At 63.1% G+C, this 20,683-nt stretch overlaps 2 protein-coding genes across 6 annotated transcripts in view; one reads left to right on the forward strand and one right to left on the reverse strand.

Annotated features, from left to right (window-relative positions):
- Positions 1-1,002: 1,002 nt before the first annotated feature.
- Positions 1,003-8,653, forward strand: LOC142000434 (hypermethylated in cancer 1 protein-like). Of its 2 annotated transcripts, none has more exons than XM_074974696.1 (2): positions 1,003-1,293; positions 3,706-8,653. In XM_074974696.1, exons 1-2 carry the CDS (start codon positions 1,242-1,244, stop codon positions 5,619-5,621), a joined length of 1,968 nt encoding a protein of 655 aa, XP_074830797.1. In that variant the 5' UTR covers positions 1,003-1,241; the 3' UTR covers positions 5,622-8,653. The 2 variants fall into 2 exon arrangements, with proteins under 2 accessions (XP_074830797.1, XP_074830798.1); XM_074974697.1 differs by lacking the exon at positions 1,003-1,293 and adding an exon at positions 3,167-3,186.
- Positions 8,654-10,655: 2,002 nt separating this feature from the next.
- SMG6 (SMG6 nonsense mediated mRNA decay factor) overlaps positions 10,656-20,683 on the reverse strand; it is a 156,758-nt gene continuing 146,730 nt past the window's right edge. For all 4 annotated transcript variants that reach the window (XM_074974503.1, XM_074974502.1, XM_074974501.1 and 1 more), the window contains 4 exons: positions 19,691-19,844; positions 15,564-15,775; positions 15,153-15,234; positions 10,656-12,753 (listed from right to left, as the gene is read on the reverse strand). In XM_074974503.1, the coding sequence (XP_074830604.1) occupies positions 12,623-12,753; positions 15,153-15,234; positions 15,564-15,775; positions 19,691-19,844 (579 nt within the window). In that variant the 3' untranslated portion in view covers positions 10,656-12,622. The remainder of the gene's footprint in view (positions 12,754-15,152; positions 15,235-15,563; positions 15,776-19,690; positions 19,845-20,683) is intronic.

Genomic DNA, 20,683 nt, shown 5'->3' on the forward strand with positions numbered 1-20,683 from the left:
GGTCTCTAGGGAGCCTTCTGCCCTGGTTGGGAAAGGGGGGCCCCTTCCATTCCGCCCCCAAACTCAACAGCCTTTCCCAGGGCTGGAGCTGCTGCCGGGCCCAGCTCGGGCTGCAGGCCCATGAGTCCCGATTCCCACCTCAGCTGGGAACAGAACAGACAGACGCAGCTCAGAGAAGCATTTGGTAGGAAAAACTTATTAAGAAAACATCTTAAGAAAGCAACACAACTCATGGCCATCACCCCTGAGGCCTGGCCAGGCCCCGTGGGCACCAGGTGAAGCAAAGGACGAGAGAGTCACATGGGAGCCAAAGGGCAGGGATGGAGCAAAGCCAGCACCGGGCCACGGGGAGCAGCCAGCAGCCCTGGGGGAAGCGGGACCCCAGATCTCAGACCAAAGGGGGAGCCATGTCACCGTCCCCCGGCGGGACTCGCCCCCCCCGCGCCCTTCGGGCCCATCCCCTGGGGGGTAGCGCAGAGTTTCTCCGCAGCTGGAAGTGCCCCGCGGCGGGAGCAGGAAATCGGGGGAACCCGCGGCTCCCGGCCCTGATAGACTCACCCAGGCGTCCGGGACGGGAGCCGGGCTCCGGGGCTCGCTGGCGCGCTCTCCCTCTGCTGCAGTCGGAGCTGGAGGCGGAGGGGCCGCCGGGGAGCCGTGCGCGCACCTGGAGCTGATACTTTCACCTTCCCAACGGGCCCCTCCCAGCCCAGCGCCCTGGGGCCGCCCCCACCCGCCGGCGGACGAAGCGGTTAAATTCCCCGCGCCGGGCAGACGCTTACGAAGCCGGATCCGGGCAGGCCGGTCCCGGAGACAAGCGGGGCTTTTCCTTCCCGCCGCAGGCAGGGGTCCCCGGGCCAGCTCCGTGGGGAGCCGTCCAGGGCCCCGCTCCTCCCCCTGCTGCCGGGGCCCGCTCGCCCGGCCCGGGCCGGCCCCGCCCGGGGAGCCGAGGGGAGGAGGCAGTCAGCTGCTGTCCCTTTAACAGGCGCTGGCGCGGAGCGGAGTTCAGGCCGGGGTCAGGGGGAGTTCGCAGCCCGGGCTTTACCTTTGCGCCGAGCCGTGCGCCGGCGGCACATGCTGCGCCCCGGAGCGGCGGCCGGGCCTGGCACGCAGGGCGCAGCGACCGCCGAGGGAGGCAGCGCCTTGGCAGCAGAGTCCGTGGAGCTGGCATGGGCCGGAGGCGCCGGCTGGCGGCGGGGAGCGCACGGCGGCGACCCAGGGGCTGAGGCTGCTGCTGCGGGGATATGAGAGTCCGCAGAGACCTCGGCTGGCTGGCGGAAGCGACGGAGCCCCCAGGTACGGCGGGACAGGACGGGGCGGGAGGGCGCCTGTGCCAGGGGCTTCTGCCCGCGCCCCTGGGAGCAGGGCGGGCCCCCAACGCCGGGCGGCCGCACACCTGGCCGGGGCGCCCCCCAGCCGTCCTGTAATACAGCACAGAACCGGGGAAGGGGCGGCGCGGGGGCACTGCTGGGTCCCTCCCGGGACGCGAACGCAGAAAGCCGGGCAGGCGGCGCCCTGGGGGGTTGAGCCGCCGCCCGAGGCAGCGGGCGCTTTGCAGGGAACGGCGAGCGCAGCCCTGGGGCCGTGGCCGCTCGCGGGGCGCCAGGCTCAGAGGCCAGAGGAGGAAGGGTCGGTCCCTGCTGGAGGGGATGGCAGAACGGCCGGAACTCGGGTGCTGGAACTCGGGTGCGGGGGGCGCTCCCACCTCCCCGGCTTGAAGTGGCTCCATCATACCTAGGGTTAGCGTTTGGTTCCCTGGCTCTCAGCACCCGCGCTAGACACGCTGTTCCAGCGCCCTACAGGGGCCGCAGCCGGATCCCGGGATGGGAGAGGAGGGCCAGGACCCGGGGAGCCAGCGCTAGGCCCCCTGCGTGTCTCTGCTCCCAGGGGTCCTCGCCCCAGGTGGGCGCCAGGCCCTGCCCTCGGTGCTCGCGGCTCCCCGACAATCCCATGGACGGGAGTCCCGCTGGCGACTCCAGCTCGCGACCATCAAAAGGGAAGGGACCGATCCCCGCGGGCAGAGTGCGGGTCCCGCCGGGGCTGAGTCGGGCCGGAGCTCCCTGCGGGTGGGGACTCGCCCCGAGGCAGGTCTCTCCCGTCTAGCCCCTTTTCCTCGCCCCCAGGCCCCGCTTCCACCCCAGAGACAGAGGCGCTGGAACTAGGGCTGCTGGGGGCGGTTTCCATCCTGTTCGGGGTATAATGGCTCTCAGCGCCCCGTTCAACGTTGTTCCAGCGCCTCTGCCCAAAGATGCTGTAAAATGGCGAAGTTTGGCTGTCCCGGCGGGTCTCGGCTCCAGCCCGGCCCTTCCCCGCCCTCGGGCTCGCACTGCCCGAGTCCAGTTGGCCCTGGCGCACCCACAGCTCCGCCGCCTCGCTCTCCCAGCCACAGCAACTGCGCCAGCCGGGGCCCAGCTCGCTGCGGACCGGGCCCGGCCCGGCCCGGCCCGGCCCAGCCCAGCCCGGGTGTAGGGCTCCGGCCATCCCGCTCCCAGGCCAGCAGCGCCTTCCTCTGGCTCTCCGGGGTGCCCCCTGCGCAGCGCGGCCTGTCCCGGCCTGGGCCCGGGGAAAGGGGCCTCGCTCCGCTGGGGGCCGCCTGTTCTCCCCAGCAAGCCAGCCCGACCCGGGGCGCTTCGGGGAAGCCCGACCCGGCTCCTTCGCTGGGTTTTGGGCCTCCTGGTGCCAAAATCGCCGCTGGCGGCTGGAATTGGGGCGCGCCAGGGAGGCGGGAGAAAGCGGGGCAGGAAGGCGAGGGGCTCCTGCCCCTCCCCCCCAAGCACCCCTGGCCCGCGGGGCTGGCCCTGGAGCCCGGGCCCCGCTCGTCGGGGTTGGGGTCAGAACCAGAGCGGGTCTTCCCCCGGGCTGCGGGCGGGCGGGCGCTGGGAAGGGGCCGCTCCAGGTCAGCGGGTGCGTGTGAGGCAGGAAGGGGGCAGAGGGGGCCCGGCCGGGGAGCGGCAGGTGGCCTGGCCCCTCCGCCCCCCGCTCAGGTGGGGCTGGGGCTCGCAGGCGGCGCTGGCAGCGGCGGGAGTGATGTCACCTTCCCCCAGCGCCTGCAGGGGCTTCCCCCCTCCCCCGCCCGGCCGCGCAGAGAAGCCCCGATATAAGGGGTGGCACAAGGCAGCGCAGCAGCCAGTGCGCAGACGAGGCGGCGCAGCCCCGGCTCCCCGGCAGGACTGGCCCTCTCCTCCCCAGGTAGCGGCTGGGCCCTGGCCGCTCAGCAGCCCGGGGCTGGGGCTTCCCCTTCCCGCTGCGGCCGGGGGCGCGGCGCCCTCGCCCCGTCGAAGTGGCGCAGCCCCGGGCGCGCAAGTGCCCCGGCCGCAGCCCAAAGCCGAGACCCCCCAGCGCAGCAGCCGGCGGGAGCCCGCCAAGGGCGCGTCGGGGCCGGGCGCTAGCAGGGGCGGCCGGCGGGGGTCCTGGCGCCGGGAGCCGGCCCCTCGCTGGGCCCTGGGCGCGTGGGGCCCGCGCTCCCCGCTGCCCAGCTCGGGGCTCCCCGGGGGGGCTGCGAAGCGGGCGCTGCGCGCCGGGGTGGGGGCGGCAGGTCGGACGGCGGCGCCCCGCTCCCTCCCCGGCAGCGCCCGCCGCAGCATTCCTCAGCCCTTGCGCAGCGGGCAGCGGGGCGGGGACGTTTTGGCTCCATTAGGCCGCGGCTGCGCTGGGCCGGGCCGGGCCGGGCCGGCCGCCAGCCAGCCCCTCACCGTGTGTCTCTTGCAGGTGGCGGGGGCAGCCCCGCGCTGGAGGCCATGGAGGTGCCGAGCCACTCGAGGCAGCTGCTCCTGCAGCTCAACACGCAGCGGGCCAAGGGCTTCCTGTGCGACGTGATCATCGTGGTGCAGAACGCGCTGTTCCGCGCGCACAAGAACATCCTGGCGGCCAGCAGCGTCTACCTGAAGTCGCTGGTGGTGCACGACAACCTGCTCAACCTGGACCACGAGATGGTGAGCCCGGGCGTCTTCCGCCTGGTGCTGGACTTCATCTACACGGGCCGGCTGGGCGAGTGCGAGCCGGGCGAGCCGGGCCTGGGGGCCGTGCTGGCGGCCGCCAGCTACCTGCAGGTGCCGGCCCTGGTGGCTCTGTGCAAGAAGAAGCTGAAGCGGTCGGGCAAGTACTGCCAGCTGCGAGGCAGCTACAGCCCCTACAGCAAGGTGGCTAGGGGGCTGCGGGCCGCCCCAGTCATCCAGGCCTGCTACACGGGTGCCCCCCGGCCTGTGGACCTGCAGCCTGGCGAGCCCCTCAACCCGCTCAGCACCCAGTGTGGGGAGCTCTATGCCTCCACCGCCCAGGGCACCGCCCTGCACCAGCCGGGCCTGTGCCCACCCGAGAGGCACTGCTCTCCGCCCTGCGGCCTGGACCTCTCCAAGAAGAGCCCCACCAGCCCTTCCTCCCAGCTGCTGCCCACAGACAGACTCCACCCGGGGGACAGCAGGGAGCCCTTGCTGGCTCCCGGGCACGACAGCCCGCCGGGCAGCGCTTCTCTGCTGGCCAGCCACGGCTCCGCCTACAAAGACCCCCCCCAGGTGGGCGAAGGCGTGATCCACCCCGCGGAGCGCTTCCGTGGCAGCCCGCCCTGTGTCGAGCCCCCGGCCCGGGCCGAGGGCCACGACTTCCTGTACCGCTGGATGAAGCACGAGCGAATGGGCAGCTACCTGGAGGAGTGTGAGGCGGAGAAGGAGCCTGAGCGGGAGGAGAAGGCCGAGTCGCCCCTGCAGTCCCGCTACCCCAGCATCGAGAGCAACGAGCTGGAGAACGACAACAGCACCAGTGAGGACACGGGCAGCAGCGAGGGCCCGTCTCCCGGGGGCACCCTGGGCCCCTATTGCAACCACCTGGCCTATGAGCCCGAGAGCCTGGGGGACAACCTGTACGTGTGCATCCCCTGCGGCAAGGGCTTCCCCAGCTCGGAGCAGCTCAACGCCCACGTGGAGGCCCACACCGAGGAGGAGCTGTACCACAAGGCGGCCTCGGAGCAGGCCGGCCCCTTCCTGGACAAGGGCGGCCAGAGCCTGGGCGACATCCTCCGGCCCTACCGCTGCTCCTCCTGCGACAAGGCCTACAAGGACCCGGCCACGCTGCGGCAGCACGAGAAGACGCACTGGCTCACGCGGCCCTACCCCTGCACCATCTGCGGCAAGAAGTTCACGCAGCGCGGCACCATGACCCGGCACATGCGCAGCCACCTGGGCCTCAAGCCCTTCGCCTGCGACGCCTGCGGCATGCGCTTCACCCGGCAGTACCGGCTCACCGAGCACATGCGCATCCACTCGGGCGAGAAGCCCTACGAGTGCCAGGTCTGCGGCGGCAAGTTCGCCCAGCAGCGCAACCTCATCAGCCACATGAAGATGCACGCGGCCGGGCCCGACGGCAAGTCCAAGCTGGACTTCCCCGAGAGCGTCTTCGCCATGGCGCGGCTCACGGCCGACCAGCTGGGCCTCAAGCAGGAGAAGGCGGCGGAGCTGCTCTCGCACACCTCGCACTTCCTCAGTGACCCCAAGGGCCTGGAGAGCCTGTACCCGCTGGCCCGATTCACGGCCGAGCACCTGGGGCTGAGCCAGGAGAAGGCGGCCGAGATGCTGGGTCCAGGCCCCCTGCTGCACAGCGACCGGACCATAGAGCGCTATTCGCCCACCTAATGGGGTGGCCCAAGACCCACGGCAGCTAGAGCCAAAGAGGCCATGTGGCCACAGAGTCTCCCAGAGCCCGTGGTTCCCTCCCCACATGGACTCTGTAGCATTTAGGGAGTGGGAACTTTTCCCTGAAAATGTGCAGTGATGGCGATCTTCTGCCTCGCCCCGCCTCATGGGGACAGACCAGAGCCACCAAAGAGTGGGGGGAGGCCAAGCCTCGCGCAGAGGGTCCCCCAGGAGTTGTGCTGTTGTGGCCCTGGGGGGAATATGCTGCAGGGTTGGGGCTGTGTTTACAGCTGGGCGATGGCTTGGTGCGAAGAGTGGGGTGATGGGTTGGGGCTGTGATCAACCCTACTTAGTGGCCCACAACATCCATCCCTTCCTGCGTCCTGTGGTAGCTGCTCCCTGGAGGGCTGCCAGGAGCAGTGCCCAGATACGACGCAGCCGGTACCGCGCCCCTGCCTTACCTGGACAGCCACCAAGTGCCCAGCAGCGGCTGGTGCCTCCTTGCACAAGGACTTTTCCATTAAGGAAAATGTGAACCTGCCTCCTACCTCAGGAGCCAGTTGCTTCCCCCCGCTGGGACGGGGCCACGGCTGTCCCCCCACACCCTCCTTGCTGCAGACGGGCCCAGTACGAGCACAATAACCGAGCTCTGTGCCCACTGCATAAATCCTCCTGGCCTGCGCCTGCCCCCAGTCCTAGGGTGCCTCTGCTCAGGCCCCCTTGGAGCCCAGCTTCCCAGTGGGGCCAGGCTCGGAGGAGTCAGGGGCTCTGTGAGGGACACAGACATTTGCTGCAGCTCCGCTTTGTGCCTCAGTGAACAGTGGCTTCCGCAGCTGCCTTCAGCTGGGACCCCCCGGCTTTGCTCAGCAGCCTGAACTCTGGCTCGAGATGCAAAGGCACATGGGCCCCTCAATCGTCCAGGGCTGGCCCACTGGGCAGGGTCTGTGCCTGCTGCAGGGAAGGGAGCCTGTCTGGGGGTGGGGTTCAGGAACGGATCTTACCCAGAGTGGCCTTGTCCCAGCAGCTGGGTGCTGCCCTCCTTGGGAAGCAGTGGCATTTCAGCGGGAGCTGCCGTGAGCGCAGCTATGTCTAGCGGCCGGATCCCTGCTGGGTGGAAGGGGAACAGCCGAAGGGTTTGATCTTCCAAGGCCACCGCAGGCATCTCTACGCTCTGGCCCTGCAAACCCTGCCCAGAGCCTGGGCCTGGCACGTGCCTCTTGCTGCAGAGCCCTGGTGGCTGGGGCAGCTCCTCTCCCAGCTCTGACTGCAGCGGGGCCTGGCTGGGGGATGGGGCGGGAGAATGACCCACTCGTTACCTCCCCCGCCCACCTCTGAGCCCTCCTAGCCCAAAGCTCCTGCTGCTGGGCCTGGCTCCCAAAGACCCTCCTGGGCCCCAACTAGCTGAGCAGAAACCAAAGCAACCACCTGAGGAGGAGGAGGAGACCCAGCCCCCGCACCCTCGCTGTACTCAGGGATGTCCCAGTGTCCTGCCTGACCCTGGCCAGGCCCAGCTGCCTCAGAGAAGAATTCCTGCCCTGGGCGATTCCAGAGTTCCCCCACCCTTCCCCGGGCGCATGGATCTGGGGCCTGGCTGTCCATAGACTGAGCCCCTGGGATGCATCCCTCCCCACCCCCCAAGTCGCTACTCTCTGGGATCACAGGTGGGAACCATGATGCCGGGGGTGTGAATGCTGCTGTTTCTCTGGGGGTCTCTGCTGGGAGGTGGGCTGGAAGCATGAGGCCATGGGAGTAGTTTGTTAAAACCCTGCGTGGGCTTTCCTAGGGGTGGGCTCCCCTCCTCCCTTACTAGGCTGCAGGGGGAGAGCTGCCCCCTCCCAGGGCTGGTGCCCAGAGCATGCAGGCAGGGGAGTGATGCCAGGCTGTCAGTGTGGGGCAAGGGGCCAGGCTGCTCTCCCCTTGCTGTGCTCCTTGTACCGAAGGGCTGTGTCCCTGGGAAGATGCTCCAACCCATCCCCCAGCAGCTCTGGTGGGAGGCCCCCTCTCCTCTGCTCCCTGGAGGCTCAGTCCTGGGCCAGGAGCTTGTGACAAAGACAAAATGGCTCATCTCCTGCCTTGCTGGGCATCCCTGGGCAGCAGGGCTCCGCCATGCCCAGGCCAGGGTGGGGCTGAGAGCTTTATGCTGAAGCCCGTGGTGGGCAGTGCAGGGGCCAATGACACTGGGGGGGGGGGGGGGGGAGAGCGGTTAGGTCTCTGCCCTGCTGGCCAATGGAGACAGGTGTTGCAGGGCTGCATGCCGGCGCCTCCCCCCGGCCCCCATGATAGCACCCTGAGCTTGACCCTTGCGCCAGGCCGGCTGCACTGAGGAAGCAGATCCTCCCCGCACTCCTGGGTTAATGGGGCACAAGATCCAGGTGCTGCCAAGCCTGGAGCCCTGCCTGGGGCCTTCCTTGCTCTGTCCAGGCAGAGCCACCGAAGCCGTAGGGGCTGGGGAGAGCCCTGCTGTGAGTGATGCAGGGCTGGGTCCCATCCCACCCCCGTCTGGCCTGCAGGATAATGTGAAGCTCTTTTCCCTGCCTTTGTCTTTTCTCCTTTGCACACGAGGCCGAGGGGGCCGCCCCACGGTGACTGCTCCTGGCCTCCAACCAACTGTGCCTTTAGCCTGACCGGCTGCTCCTCCAAGGGGGCTTGGGTGCAAATGCTCCCAGTGCCAAATGTCCGTGCCCCCGGCTCAGGGGCCTCTGGCTGGCAGTGACTCAGGGCACCGACCCTGCCTCCCCTTTCCAGCTGTGCAGGACCTTGGGCACCAAACGGGCTCCCCAGGCAACTACGGGCTTGGCTAGGGCCAGGAATCCCAGGCCAGAGCCCGACACGGGCTGCCCTAAACCCTTGCAGCCATCAGGGACAATGCTGTAGAAGCTGCGACCAAAACGCGGGGGGAGGGGGCGTATCCAGTGCGTGGATCCAGGTCTCCCTGCCCCCTCCCGGTTTGTATATTCTTCTGATTTGTACAGGGGCATTTTGTCCCGTCCTTTTCTATACTCAAAACCAAATGAGCAATAAAGTGACATTAAACCTGAGATCCCAGCTCCTTCTTTTGGTCTGGATGGGCCCAGCCTCTGCCCTGGGGCCTGGCAAACTCCGCTCCTTAGGGTCAGACATGGGAGTGGGCAGTCAGGTGCTGGCCCAGCTTGGGGAGGGCAGAGGATGATGAGGGATGTGGCTCCAAAGCCCAGCTCTGGGGCCAGTGGCTGCTTTAAGGTGTGCGGCCTGGGGGAGAGGCTGTAATGCAGTTTTCCCCCTGACTCCAGGCACATCCTGGGGCACCAGTGAGGGTCCCTTGGGGCAGAGGTGCTGCTGGAAAGGGCAGCCTTGGGAGGCGAAGCCAGGGCTGTGGTGGGTGTTTCTGCTGCAGTCCAGCACTGGGTCTGGGGGCAACAGGCTCCCCCTGCAGGGAGAACAGCTCAGGGGGGGACGATAGGCTCCCCCCATGGGGAAAACCAGTACTGGGAGGGGTGACAGACTGCCCCAGCAGGGAGAACAAGGCGGGTGAGGGGGGATAATGGACAATTCACCGCTGTGGTGCACGCAGAAATTCTGGACTGGCCGCAGGGCGCCGGGGCAGATGCTCTGCCCGGGGCTGTGCAGGAGGGCAGGCTGGCTGGGCACCATGGGCCCTTGCTGACCTCTTTGAAGTCAATGGCAAAACTCCTTCTGGGTCTCTAGGGAGCCTTCTGCCCTGGTTGGGAAAGGGGGGCCCCTTCCATTCCGCCCCCAAACTCGGCAGCCTTTCCCAGGGCTGGAGCTGCTGCCGGGCCCAGCTCGGGCTGCAGGCCCATGAGTCCCGATTCCCACCTCAGCTGGGAACAGAACAGACAGACGCAGCTCAGAGAAGCATTTGGTAGGAAAAACTTATTAAGAAAACATCTTAAGAAAGCAACACAACTCATGGCCATCACCCCTGAGGCCTGGCCAGGCCCCGTGGGCACCAGGTGAAGCAAAGGACGAGAGAGTCACATGGGAGCCAAAGGGCAGGGATGGAGCAAAGCCAGCACCGGGCCACGGGGAGCAGCCAGCAGCCCTGGGGGAAGCAGGAGCTCCCTCCAAACTGTCATTAGCATGTCCTTGCATCAGGCTGCTCGTTCACATGCCCACGGTGGATCATGCTGCCAGCACTCAGCCCAGTCATGTCCCAGAGCAGTTCCTGCAGTCAGGGGACACATCTCTGAGAAGCAGCAGTGGGCGCCAGCAGTGTCCAGGGGAGATGGTGGGGGCAAGTCCTTCCATCAATGGGGTGCCAGGGGAGGGCACGGCGTCTCCGGGCTGGAGCTGACTGTCCCTTTCACTGGAAAGCTTTCCCGGGCTGTCGGCTGGCCAGCTCTCTCCTGACGCTGGCTCAGCAGGGGCCGTTCAATGGCAGAGTTCAGCAGGTCGTCAGAACAAACGTTTCCAATACAGCCCGGTTTGGGGAAAAGCAAATGGGCAAACGTCGCTTAGAGCGAAGCCCAGCCCGCCCAGCGCCTTGCACAGATCACACCAGCAGCATCCGCAGGCGGCTCCTTGGCTGGGGACGGTGAGTCCTAAGGTCCTGGGCTGAGTGTCCAGAAGCAGACGGCAGTGGCTCCAGCTTGAGTTCCTTTAGTGCCATGCACTGGCCTGGAGACTTCCCCGGCAGCTGGAGCGGGGACAGTACCGGCCTTACTGCTCTGCATGCCACAGACCTGCTCCGCAGCCCCACCTCGGTCCATGGGCTCGTCACCCAGCCCAGGTGCCTCCTTCCGTCGCCTAGCCACCCACAGAGAGAGCTGTGACAGGAAGTCAGGGTCTGTAGTGAGACTGTGAGGCACTTTGCAAAGCACCTGGCTAGCACTGGTTGGTGAGCACGCAGGACTCAGGCTGCCCCAGCATCTGTAATCTGCACAGCAGGGCCTGGGGGCTCAGCCCTGAGCCCCACCCCTGTCCCATACCAAGGTCCCAGGTGAGGCAGCCCCTGGGGAAGGGGTGGATGAGCTGCTGGTGGTGAGAGAAGCACCCCCCCCCCCCCCCGCCAGTGAAGCAGCTGCCTCCCTCTCTCCTGAGAGAACACTGTCCCCCTCCCCCCCAGGCTGAGCAGCCAGGAGCAGCCTCACTGGCAAAAACCAACAGCTGGCTTCGGTCCTGCTGCCTCCCTCTCCAGCCTCCATCCACTCCTCCCACAGGGCCCTTCGCACCCTGGGCTCCTGCAGAGATGCTGGCCCTGCGTGGGGAAGGCCTGGGAGTACAGCTAAGTCCCTAGAGAGGGCAACATTGCACCTTCCTTAAGGTGCTGGGTACCTGCCTGGCCACAGAGCTCCCTGGGCTGTTCTGCAGAGGCCTGGCCTAGCTGCGGGAGCTTGGAGGTGACTACAACTCCCTCAGCCGCTGCCCCCTGGGCTGCCCCACTAGGGCTCGGTCTCAGACTAGGAGGGCTGGCTCCATGGAGGAGACAGAGCTCAGCCACAGATGCGTGGGCCTCTCTGGTCTGCACTTGCCCAGCAGCACCAGAAACCGGAACCAATGCCAGGTACTGTGGGACCCTTTCCACTCTGGAGAGGATGCTGTCTGACAAGGCTCAATTAGGCAGATGACAGGGCAATGGGGTCAGCTCAAGGGCTCCCCTCCATGCTGAAGGGGCAATTAGGCCACGCAAAGCTGCTCAAGCAGCAACCATTGGCAGTTCAGTGTCAGGGTCTTGTTAACTGTTGCCCAGCCCAGCTGCTTCTGCGCTCTGGCCACAGGAATAATTCACCTTCTCCTGGGTCCCTCTGGCCCTGTATGACAGCCCCTGGGAAAGTGAGCACCCGAGAGCTCCCTCAGGACCCCAAAGCATGGCCTGTCGTGATCTCAGGGTGACTCAATGGAGAGTTTTATTGTAATGTCAAAGCCTTAAGAGCAGGTTACAAGCATGACAAGAGGCAGGGAGTGTGTGGGGCAGGATCTAAGGGTGTGTATCTGGTATGGGGGAGCAGAGCAGGGGGCTCAGGAGGTATATGGGGCAGAGGGTGTGTGGGGCAGGGGGCAGAGCAAGGGGCTCAGGAGATATATGGGGCAGAGGGTGTGTGGGGCAGAGGGCAGAGCAGGGGGCTCAGAAGTATATGGGGCAGAGGGACAGAAGCAAGCATGGAACAATGCTGCCTGGGTATTTAATGCTTTTCCTTCGCGTGAAAGTAGCACTGGAACCTGAGCAATAGGCCACCCCAAAGCTTGAGGTGATGTTCTCAGAGCAGAACCTGCTGCTCCCGCTGGAGGGGGACCAGAGCATCTTCAGAAGGGGAAAAGGAGCCAGTATACATTACATCCAGCCAGGCTCCGCTGTTGGGAAGTGACGGGGCTGATGTGCTGGCCCAGCTGCAGCAGTGCTCAAATCAGGGGCACTAACACGAGCTGCCACAGAAGTGGACAGATGAAGGAATCGAGACAGTCGGAGAGGAACAGCCAAGGTATGAGCGAAATGGCCAGAGAGAGCAGGACAGACCTTGACCTCCACATTCACAGTGTCTCAGGGGGCGCAGCCAGGGCTCCAGCAGGAACACAAGCCCCTCTGGAAACTGCTAGCAGGAATTGCCACAGTGCCAGGTCCCTCCCCCTTTCCGTAGCCAGTTAACAGACAGGAGGTTCCCATTCCCCAGGCTCTCTGGCCCGCTCAGAGCACAAGTCCAAGGAGAACACTGACCTCCAACGGGAGCTCTCTCCAATCAAGGACGCTGACGAGCAAGAGGCTGAGACTGGCAATGGGGCTAGCCCAAAGTTTCCCCCAGGGACCAGTGCCCTCCTGCTCTGCCGCCCCACTCTTCCCAAAGACCATGGCAACCCGCAGAGTCCTAGCCTCCGCACGACCCATCCACAGCAGTGACCTTCCCTTTGCAGCACGGCCATTCGCGGGTGGGTTTGAAGATGTGGAGTTTATTGTTCACTGATGGGTCGGGAGGCAGTGGTGGTGGTGCAGGGCTGCCTCAAAAGCCATTCTCCCACCAGCAACATGCTGCGTCACTCACGCGGGACATCTCCTCCTCAGTCACACCTGCTCAGCCCTCCTGGGCCCACTTCAGGAAGGTGGGAATGTCTCGCACGGGCACGTTCCGGGTCAGCGCCTTGACACGCAGGTTCCGATCATCTGTGAGCAGCACCACCTCTCTGAGCAGACGGATTGGATCATCTGAAACAATCAGCAGAGAGGACGTGTGCTTAGGGGTAGCTCCTGTCCGGAGTGGGGAGATAACCAGGCCCTGCCAGCCACCTGAACTCTGTTGTCAGCAGATGTGGGCCGTTTAGCCACCCGGCTCTGCTCCACCTAATGCTGCCCTCAGCACCTCCCACAGCTGCCCCGGCCTGCTCTTTGCTTCTTCCCACTCGGGCTGCTTCTCCCACTCAACTTGGTTCCTTCCTTCATGCTGCCCCTATGCCTGGCCCAACCTCCCCTTCCTCAAGCCCTGCCAGCTGCAGACACATGCTCTGCCCTGGGCACAGTCCCAGTGGTGCTCTTTGGTATTTGGGGAGGATATTCTACCTGGGGGTATGAAGCATTATGTACTGAAGGCAAACAGCAAGGTGTCCCCATGCCTTGCAGGTGCCCTGGACAGGGCATGACCCTTCCTGACACCTGTGGGGTGTGGTTCAGCTGTCCAGCTCATGAGCAGATCATTTCTGATGGAGCCTCACGACTTCTGCATACTGACCCCTGAAGCCAATCAGAGACAGCCCTAGGGCAAGGCACAGAAGGCATGCTGGTCCCTATCCCAGATTAGATCTGACCCCTGTATGCATCCCCAGCATGTACATCCGTCCCACACGCACCCTGGAGTGGGCCCTGCTCTGCCCCAGGCGGGGGTTGTGTGTAAAGCAGAAAGCACAGAGCAGGCAGGAATACAGCCTTTGATGTACGTTCCAGCAGGACGCTGGTGGTCGTTGTAAGGTCTTTAAAACCAAACCTTATTCTGAGAGCCATTTTGCCTTTGAAGGGCCACAAGCATTAGGGCTTTGCTGGGCTAGACAGAAAGAGCTGAGCCCTGAGAAATAACTGAAATGGTCTCGCCCACCAGACAGATGAACTGCCCTGCACACATCATGCTGGACTGGGGCTGTGAGAGCTCTGCTTACATGACCGTGGAGCAGGGGAAGTGAACAGGGTGCATGTGAGCAGCTGGATCCTGTGACCAGAGCACTGCTCCTATGAGCACCGGAAACACAGTACCTCCAAACCAGGGCTTGGAGGGGAAAAAAAGAGTCCATGGAAGCCCACCATGGGCCCAGGATCTGCTGCACTGGGAGGGGCAGGCCCAAGGGAGGGTGTCTAGGGACCTGCTGTGTTGTAAGGGGTGGGCCCATGGGAGGGTTCCTGGGACCTGATGAGTTGGTGAGGGGGCAGACTCATAGGAGGGTGTCCTGGGACCTGATGCATTCAGGGGGTGTGGGGGAAGAGGCTCATAGGAGGGTGTCCTGGGACCTGATGCGTTGGGGGAGGGAGGGCCCCAGGGATCCGTTGGCAGCAGGATCAGGAGGTTTTGTACGGACACTGAGAAATGTGTAACAATAAACATCCTCTGTTCTGAGCCTGGTGACGTGGCTCCTTGTTACAAACCAGAGGCTGTCAGCTTGTCAGGCCCCATCCACCATAATCCACATGATTTTAAAATTCAGCATCACTTACGCATAAACATTTGGTGACGGTTTCTCTGTGAATCTGACAAGTTAAGCTGCTAAGAATTTGCACTGACAAATGTGCGTTGATTTCTTGGGCAGCTGCTGATGTAATTCCCATCCCAGCAGCCCCTGCAAGCAGCTCCGGGATTGTCTGATTTTAAAACATGGTGCCAGACGCCAAGTGGGCAAACGGAGGGGAGGGCACTGCTGTGCCAAGGGAAGAGCCCCACCTGACTAGGGCGGGGACAGCCCTGGGATACGCACCAGGTGCCACTTCCTAGGGAATAGCTACCCTAGCAATGCGGCGGTAGCGCTGGTGTGTAGACACTAACCCCGGAGATGGAAGGGGTTCTTCCATCACTGCAGTCACTCCACCTCTCCGATAGGCGGTAGCTAGGCTGATAGAAGAATTCTTCTGTCAACCCAGTGCTGTGTACATGGGGCTTAGGTCAGCTTAATTATATTGCACAGGGAGTGAAATTTTCCCCAGCCCTTAGCGATGTAGTTAAGCCAACCTACCGTAGTGTGGAGCAGCCCTTAGACTGCCAGCTGCCCAAAGCAGAGGCCGTGTTTGATCAGCACCAGCACATGGCACCCTGATCCTGCGCGAGGCCTCTGGTAACAGACTAAACAATGAGCAGAATACTACTCCCAGGAGGACGGAGGACAGGCTGCTCCTGCGGCACTAAGGCTCCAGGTTTGGGCATGTGCCAAGGGACATTGGGCTTTTGTACAGAGGGTGCACACAGCAGCATGTGAGGGGAGGGAAAGCCAGAAGGACCGGACTGATAAACTCCCTGAGCCTCTGCTTTCTTGGGTGCCCGGCACAGTCCGGGCCTGGCATGTGGGGCCCAGGTCTCTCTCTCTCAGCTGTCTGGGCACAGTGTGTGAGTGGCCCTGACCCTGTGCTTGCACCTTTGTTGGCGGGCATGAAGTCCTTGGCCTTGTCATTGCAGTAATGGAGACAGCAGGACAGAATCAGGTCGTCGTTGTTGCCCTGGAAAGAAGGACATGACCCATGTCAGGAAAGAGAACTACCGAACTACGATCCCCACTGCTGGGCAGCTCCAAGTACATCCAGCTTGTGGCGGAGAGTGGCCTTCCTCTCCCACCAGCATGGCTGGAGATGTGAAGACCCAGCGAAAAGAGGGTTCCTCCCCCTACGCTCCTGGGTGAGGGAGAGCTGCCCTCCAGCCCTGGGATGCACTCTGCCCAGCTCCAGCACCCCGCCCAGCTCCAGCACCCCATCACCACTGCAGACACAGGGCTGCCCATGCTGCAAGCTTCCTCCGAGCAGTGTCCTCCTTGGGCCGTGCCTCCCTTTACCTGCTGGCCAGTGGTGTCTTCGCTGCGGAAGGAGATGGACTCGAGCTCGTTGCCTCGGCTAGTCAGAGCCCTCATGCAGTTGTCGCGATTCTCAAAGCGCTCCTCCAGGAACTCAATGGATCTCCTGGCTTTCTCCTGCAGCAGGCGGGCATGGCTCCCGGCCCGATGCTCCAGCTCTGGGCCCTTGGCCAGGCCATCCAGCTCATTGATCACTTGGAAACAAAAGGGAAGAGGAAGCTGGGTTAGGATGCAGCAGGATGCTCTTGGGAACTGCAGCCAAAGCCTGGCACAGACCTGCCAAAGGGCCTTATGGATAGGGCACTAGATTGAGACTCAGGAGATGCAGGTTCAATTCCTGGCTCTGCCACAGACTCTGCAAGTGACCCTGGGAAAGTCACTTAATCCCTGGGCCTCAGCTGCCCACCCGTAAAATGGGGAGAATGCTTTTGCTTTTCTCTCCCCCTGGCTCTGTCTTGCCTATTTGGACTATACGATTTTCAGGGCAGGGGCGGTCTCTCAGTGTGCACAGCACCCTGCACAATGAGGCTGGATCCCGGGGGTTCTCCAGGCACTACTGTCACCCACTCACGATGAGCCGGATGTTTTACTCAGAGCTCACTGAACTGTCCCACGGCTGAGGGATGGGAGAGGAGAGAGTCTGTGGGGAGGCCAGACCCTGGGCAGGGCAGGCTGGAAGACGATGCTGGGCCACCCAGTCCCATCTCCACCTCCTGGCTACAGCAGCTAATCACTGATGGTGCTGAGGAATGCACCTGGCTAAGTGCTGCACATGTGGGCACTGCGCACCCTGCAGCACCTTCACTGAAGCCTGCAGAACTCCCGGCCCTGCCGTCTCCCCTGCAACAAGCCCCACGGCAGCCACTGTCTCCGGCTCATGGTGGGAGGTGAGATTGCCAGTTGGCTCTGGTCCCCTAGGCAGGACGACGCACACAGCCCCAGAGTGCCAAGTGGGGTGTGGAATCCCCAACCCCCTGCAGGGCTGGTTGGAGTAGGGAGAAGCGAAACCCCTCCTGCCCAGCCTGTGGGACAGAGGGTCCTCTCTGCTGCCCTGTGACTGACACAGGGAGGCAGACACCATGCGGCCCTCCTGACACGCAAAGCCTCACACCAGATCAAGCTGACTCCCAGGCCTGCTGCTCATTTTGCCTGGCTGAGGATTAAGTCCTAGAGCCTTCTGTACTGGTGCCAAGGGACAGGAAAACCTCAGCCTCTCCAGCACCTGAGGGCAGAGTGGGGGCTTCTCTTGCCAGCACGAGACACCGCAGCAATGCCCACAGAGGCTGTCGGACAGAAAGTGCTGGGAGACCCTGGCCCACTGCCTCTCCTGATAAGAGACACCCCAGGAGGCACTTTCATCCGGCAGAAACAGCTCGTGTGTAAGAGACAGTGGGCATGGGCAAGTGGGTGATCACTCTCTGTGCACACGTGTGAGCGGCCCTGTGCACGGGAAGGAGTGAGTGAGCCTCCGGGCGCAGTCTGGCTTTCAGACATGGCTTAATTTCTGAAGATTCTTTCCAAGCTCCAAGCCAAAGCCCTGAGATCAAGTGGGAAATATGCATTCCTTGGGGGCTTGGGGAGAGTGTTCGGGGTCTGAGGCCTCTCCCCAGTGCTGTGAATCACTGCACAGGGAGCCTGTGTGATCGCTCTGTTCTAGAGGGAGGCTGGCACTCATTGTCTGGGTATTCAGATGAAAGCTCCATAGAGCTGCTTCGCTCCTCACTCATTCCTGACTCCAGAGACCCACTGCTGCCATTTCCACACACTGCACGGCTGGGATTCAGGGGGGGCTGGGGGGGGGGTGGGGGCGAGGGAAGTGGTGCAAAAACGGAACATCAAACAGGAAAAGCTGGTATTCCATCCCGAAATCCGCTTTCCTGCTTCCAAACCAAACAGGCTTCAAAGGGGAGGCTTGTTTGTGCTTCTGCACCAGGCCTGTCTTCTCTATGGCAGGTCAGGCTCAAGGAGCAAGGAGCAGGTTAAAGAGCAAGAGAAACAAAGCAAATGGAAAGCTGCACACTTAACCCCTTGCTGCATCCCGGGGGCGCAGGGTTCTGTGCAGCCTGCAATCCGAGAACGGGACGCTGTGCTGAGCACCTCTGCTGTTAGGGGAATGCTGTGCTTCCCGCTCCCGCACCTGGGGGCCAGCTCAGCTCTCTCAGCCAAGGGTTCACGCTGACCCCAGGGGACAGATTTTATAATTAATTCACAGGGCTTTGTGTGTGTGGGAGAAACCAACCTATGTCCAGCACAGCCACAGACGTTGCTGCTTCGGCATGCTTTACTAACAGCCAGCAAGGAGATCTGACAGCCTCGTGAGGTGACGCCCCATCAGCCCCACTAACATGGGGGAAACTGAGGCACAAATGGGAAAGTGGTGTCAGAGCCAGGATTAGAATCAGAAGCTCAGGCTACGCTGTTTTCTCGTGGCTGCAGGCAGCTGGAGTCAAGCAGCACACACACCATCCTAGCTCTCCAGTGACTGACTGGGCTGTGGTTGTAGGGTGGGGACACCAGGTTTCTAGCCCTCTGGTTGGGGCTTGGGGTTACCCAGCTTCAATCAAACCACACGAGAGCTGAAGGGAGGATGCCAACATTCTCAGATGCTGTTAGCGTGGGTTGCATAACCCCCCAGGGCTCTGTAAGCTTCCTTCCCTTTGCTTCCAAAGCCCTGGAGCTGGAATGCTGAGCGGCTGCCCACCCTAGGGTTCCCATGCTGAGCTGGGCAGCCAGGTGATGGCTCCCCCTCTACCATAACCAGGAATCCCCCCCGGACAGGAATTCCTGCTCTGCTGCCTGGTGCTGACCATGGCCCTCCATGGAGGAGCCGAGTGGGCAGGAGGGCACAGCATCTCCCAGGTGACAGAGCTCGAGCTATGGAATTCCTTCTGGTGCCCACTAGTCCCTGAATCTCACTACTGCCCCGAACCCTGCAGGGACACCTGCCCCGCAAACACAACGCGGAGAGAAGAATGCCCCTCCCAGCCCTCGTGGCAACAATCCTCCATTCCCAAGTGCACTGTGCCAAAGCGTTTCACACAGGTATGCTTGTCCCACTGCCCACATGCTACATGTAGTCCTGCTCACTCAGACTGGGACAGACCTACAACCACTGACTCCAGCCAAGAGAAGCCAGGGCCCCAAGGCTGGGAACTGAGGCAGAGACAGCAGCACTCTGGGGCACTGGGCCTGGAGATGCTTAGCTCTGGTCCTGCTTCTGCGTCCCTCCAGGAATTCTCTGGGCGGCAGACTAGTGCTGACTGGGGCTCGGGCTCCAGTTACGCAGCCCTAAAGCGAGCCGGGCCAGAAGGACGATACCTCGAACCCAGGGAGTGATCGGATAATCAGAGCTAAGGCAGCTAACCAAACCTTCCCACAGCCCTGGGAGACCACCCAGCAGCACAGCCGTTATCTGCCAGGGCGAGTGTTTACCAATAACGGGAACCAGCTTGGGTTTTACTGCAAGCTTTATAAGGAGAAAAAGAAGGGCTGGGCTTCGCTAGGACACAGGCTGGCCATTTATTCCGGCTGCCTAAGCCCCAGATCAGCCAGGCTAAGCTGTCTGCTTGGATTGTTTAACAATTCCCCTACCCTGTTCCTTTCAAAATTCCCTTGAAATCCCGCTTAACACCCTCCCGCCTCCCACAGACCTGGTGCCCTGGCATCCCACAGGCCCCTGGGGAAGGGGGATCCAACCAATGCAGCAGACTGGGGGCAGAGCCATGGCAGACAGGGAGCAACCAGAAGAGTGTCTGCAAGAGACCTGCCCAAGGGCACGTGTGGGGAGAGTGCCCGCCTGCCCGGGCACGTGGCTCCAATAGATGAACCCTGGCCCACCCCAGCCTGCCCAGCCCCAATGACAAGAACTCACATGGGGTCATTGCTGGCTCATGAACACAGCGATCCGTTACGCGGCCCATCACCAGCCAGGGTGCCGCACAGACAGCAACAGACCACACAAGTAACTAGGGGCCGTGCGGGATGGAGGGGGGCAGCTTGCCGAGGGCTCCACATGGGAGACTGGGACCTGCCCAGCTGGAAGGGCAGCACCCACTGCAGGCAGCAGCAAGGGGGGAAGGGAGCATGCACCTCGCTCTGGCCTTACTCACCGATCAGGGGCACCACCAGGATGAACTTCCGCCACTCCAGCAGCCTCTTCAGGCCGTTCAGGTGGTCGATGAAGCCGTTGGTGTCTGGTACTAGGAAGACAGGTCTGATCTCCAGCTCCATCTGTCGCATCTGGCTCTGATCCTTCAGCACAGCCTGTAAGAGCCCAGAGCAAAAGGTGAGCAGGGGGCCTGGCCACAGCAAGCCCCCGATCTGGCGCATACCCCAGGCTCCGATTCTGGACACCCTGGTCAGAGCCTCCAAACACCTGGGCCAGAGAGAGCTAATGGGACTTACAGCAGGGAGCTGTGTCCCACCCCCCAGCACCTCAAGGCCTTTGCCTCCCTGGGCATTCAGCAATGCACTACAGGGGCGCGCACCTCCACAGGGCGGTGTGCAGAGCACTTCTCAAGGTAAATCGGGCTGAGTTGCAGCACACTTCGCAGCGGTTTTACTGATGACACTCAGGCTTGGGCTATAGTTTTTGTACCTGTGTAACTATGCCTGGGAGGGGTGAGATTTCTTACCAACAGTTACACTGGGACAATCCCGTGTCTGGACACGGTTACACTGGTATAAAGGTGCCTTCTGCTGGTGCAGTTTATTCCTGTTCCTGGACAGGAATAGCTCCACCGGTATAAGCACTTTTAAACCCTACAACTGCAGCCACACAGAGGGGTTGTGTGGTTCCCAGTTAACTCAGAGCCCACTAAGATGTAGCTGGTGCTCCAGTGGGCAGGGCTCTTGCCGGGAGCGCAGGTGGACGTGGGGCCTCGGGAGGGCTTTGACGTGCTAGGGGTAGGCTAGCTCCTCTGGCTGTTGGTGTGGGAGAAGGACAGCGAGACAGCCACATTCAGAATTCAGCCTAGTGGCAGGGGACTGCAGGGAGAGAGGCTCCCAGGCAGTGGCTGGCACCATGCCATTCTGCACGCTGTGTAGAACATGCCCCTTTGGCAAGGGCAGCCCCCACTCTCCCTCACTTGGGAGCAGAGGGG

Source organism: Natator depressus, chromosome 17, assembly GCF_965152275.1.
Source record: "Natator depressus isolate rNatDep1 chromosome 17, rNatDep2.hap1, whole genome shotgun sequence".
NCBI lineage: Eukaryota > Metazoa > Chordata > Testudines > Cheloniidae > Natator > Natator depressus.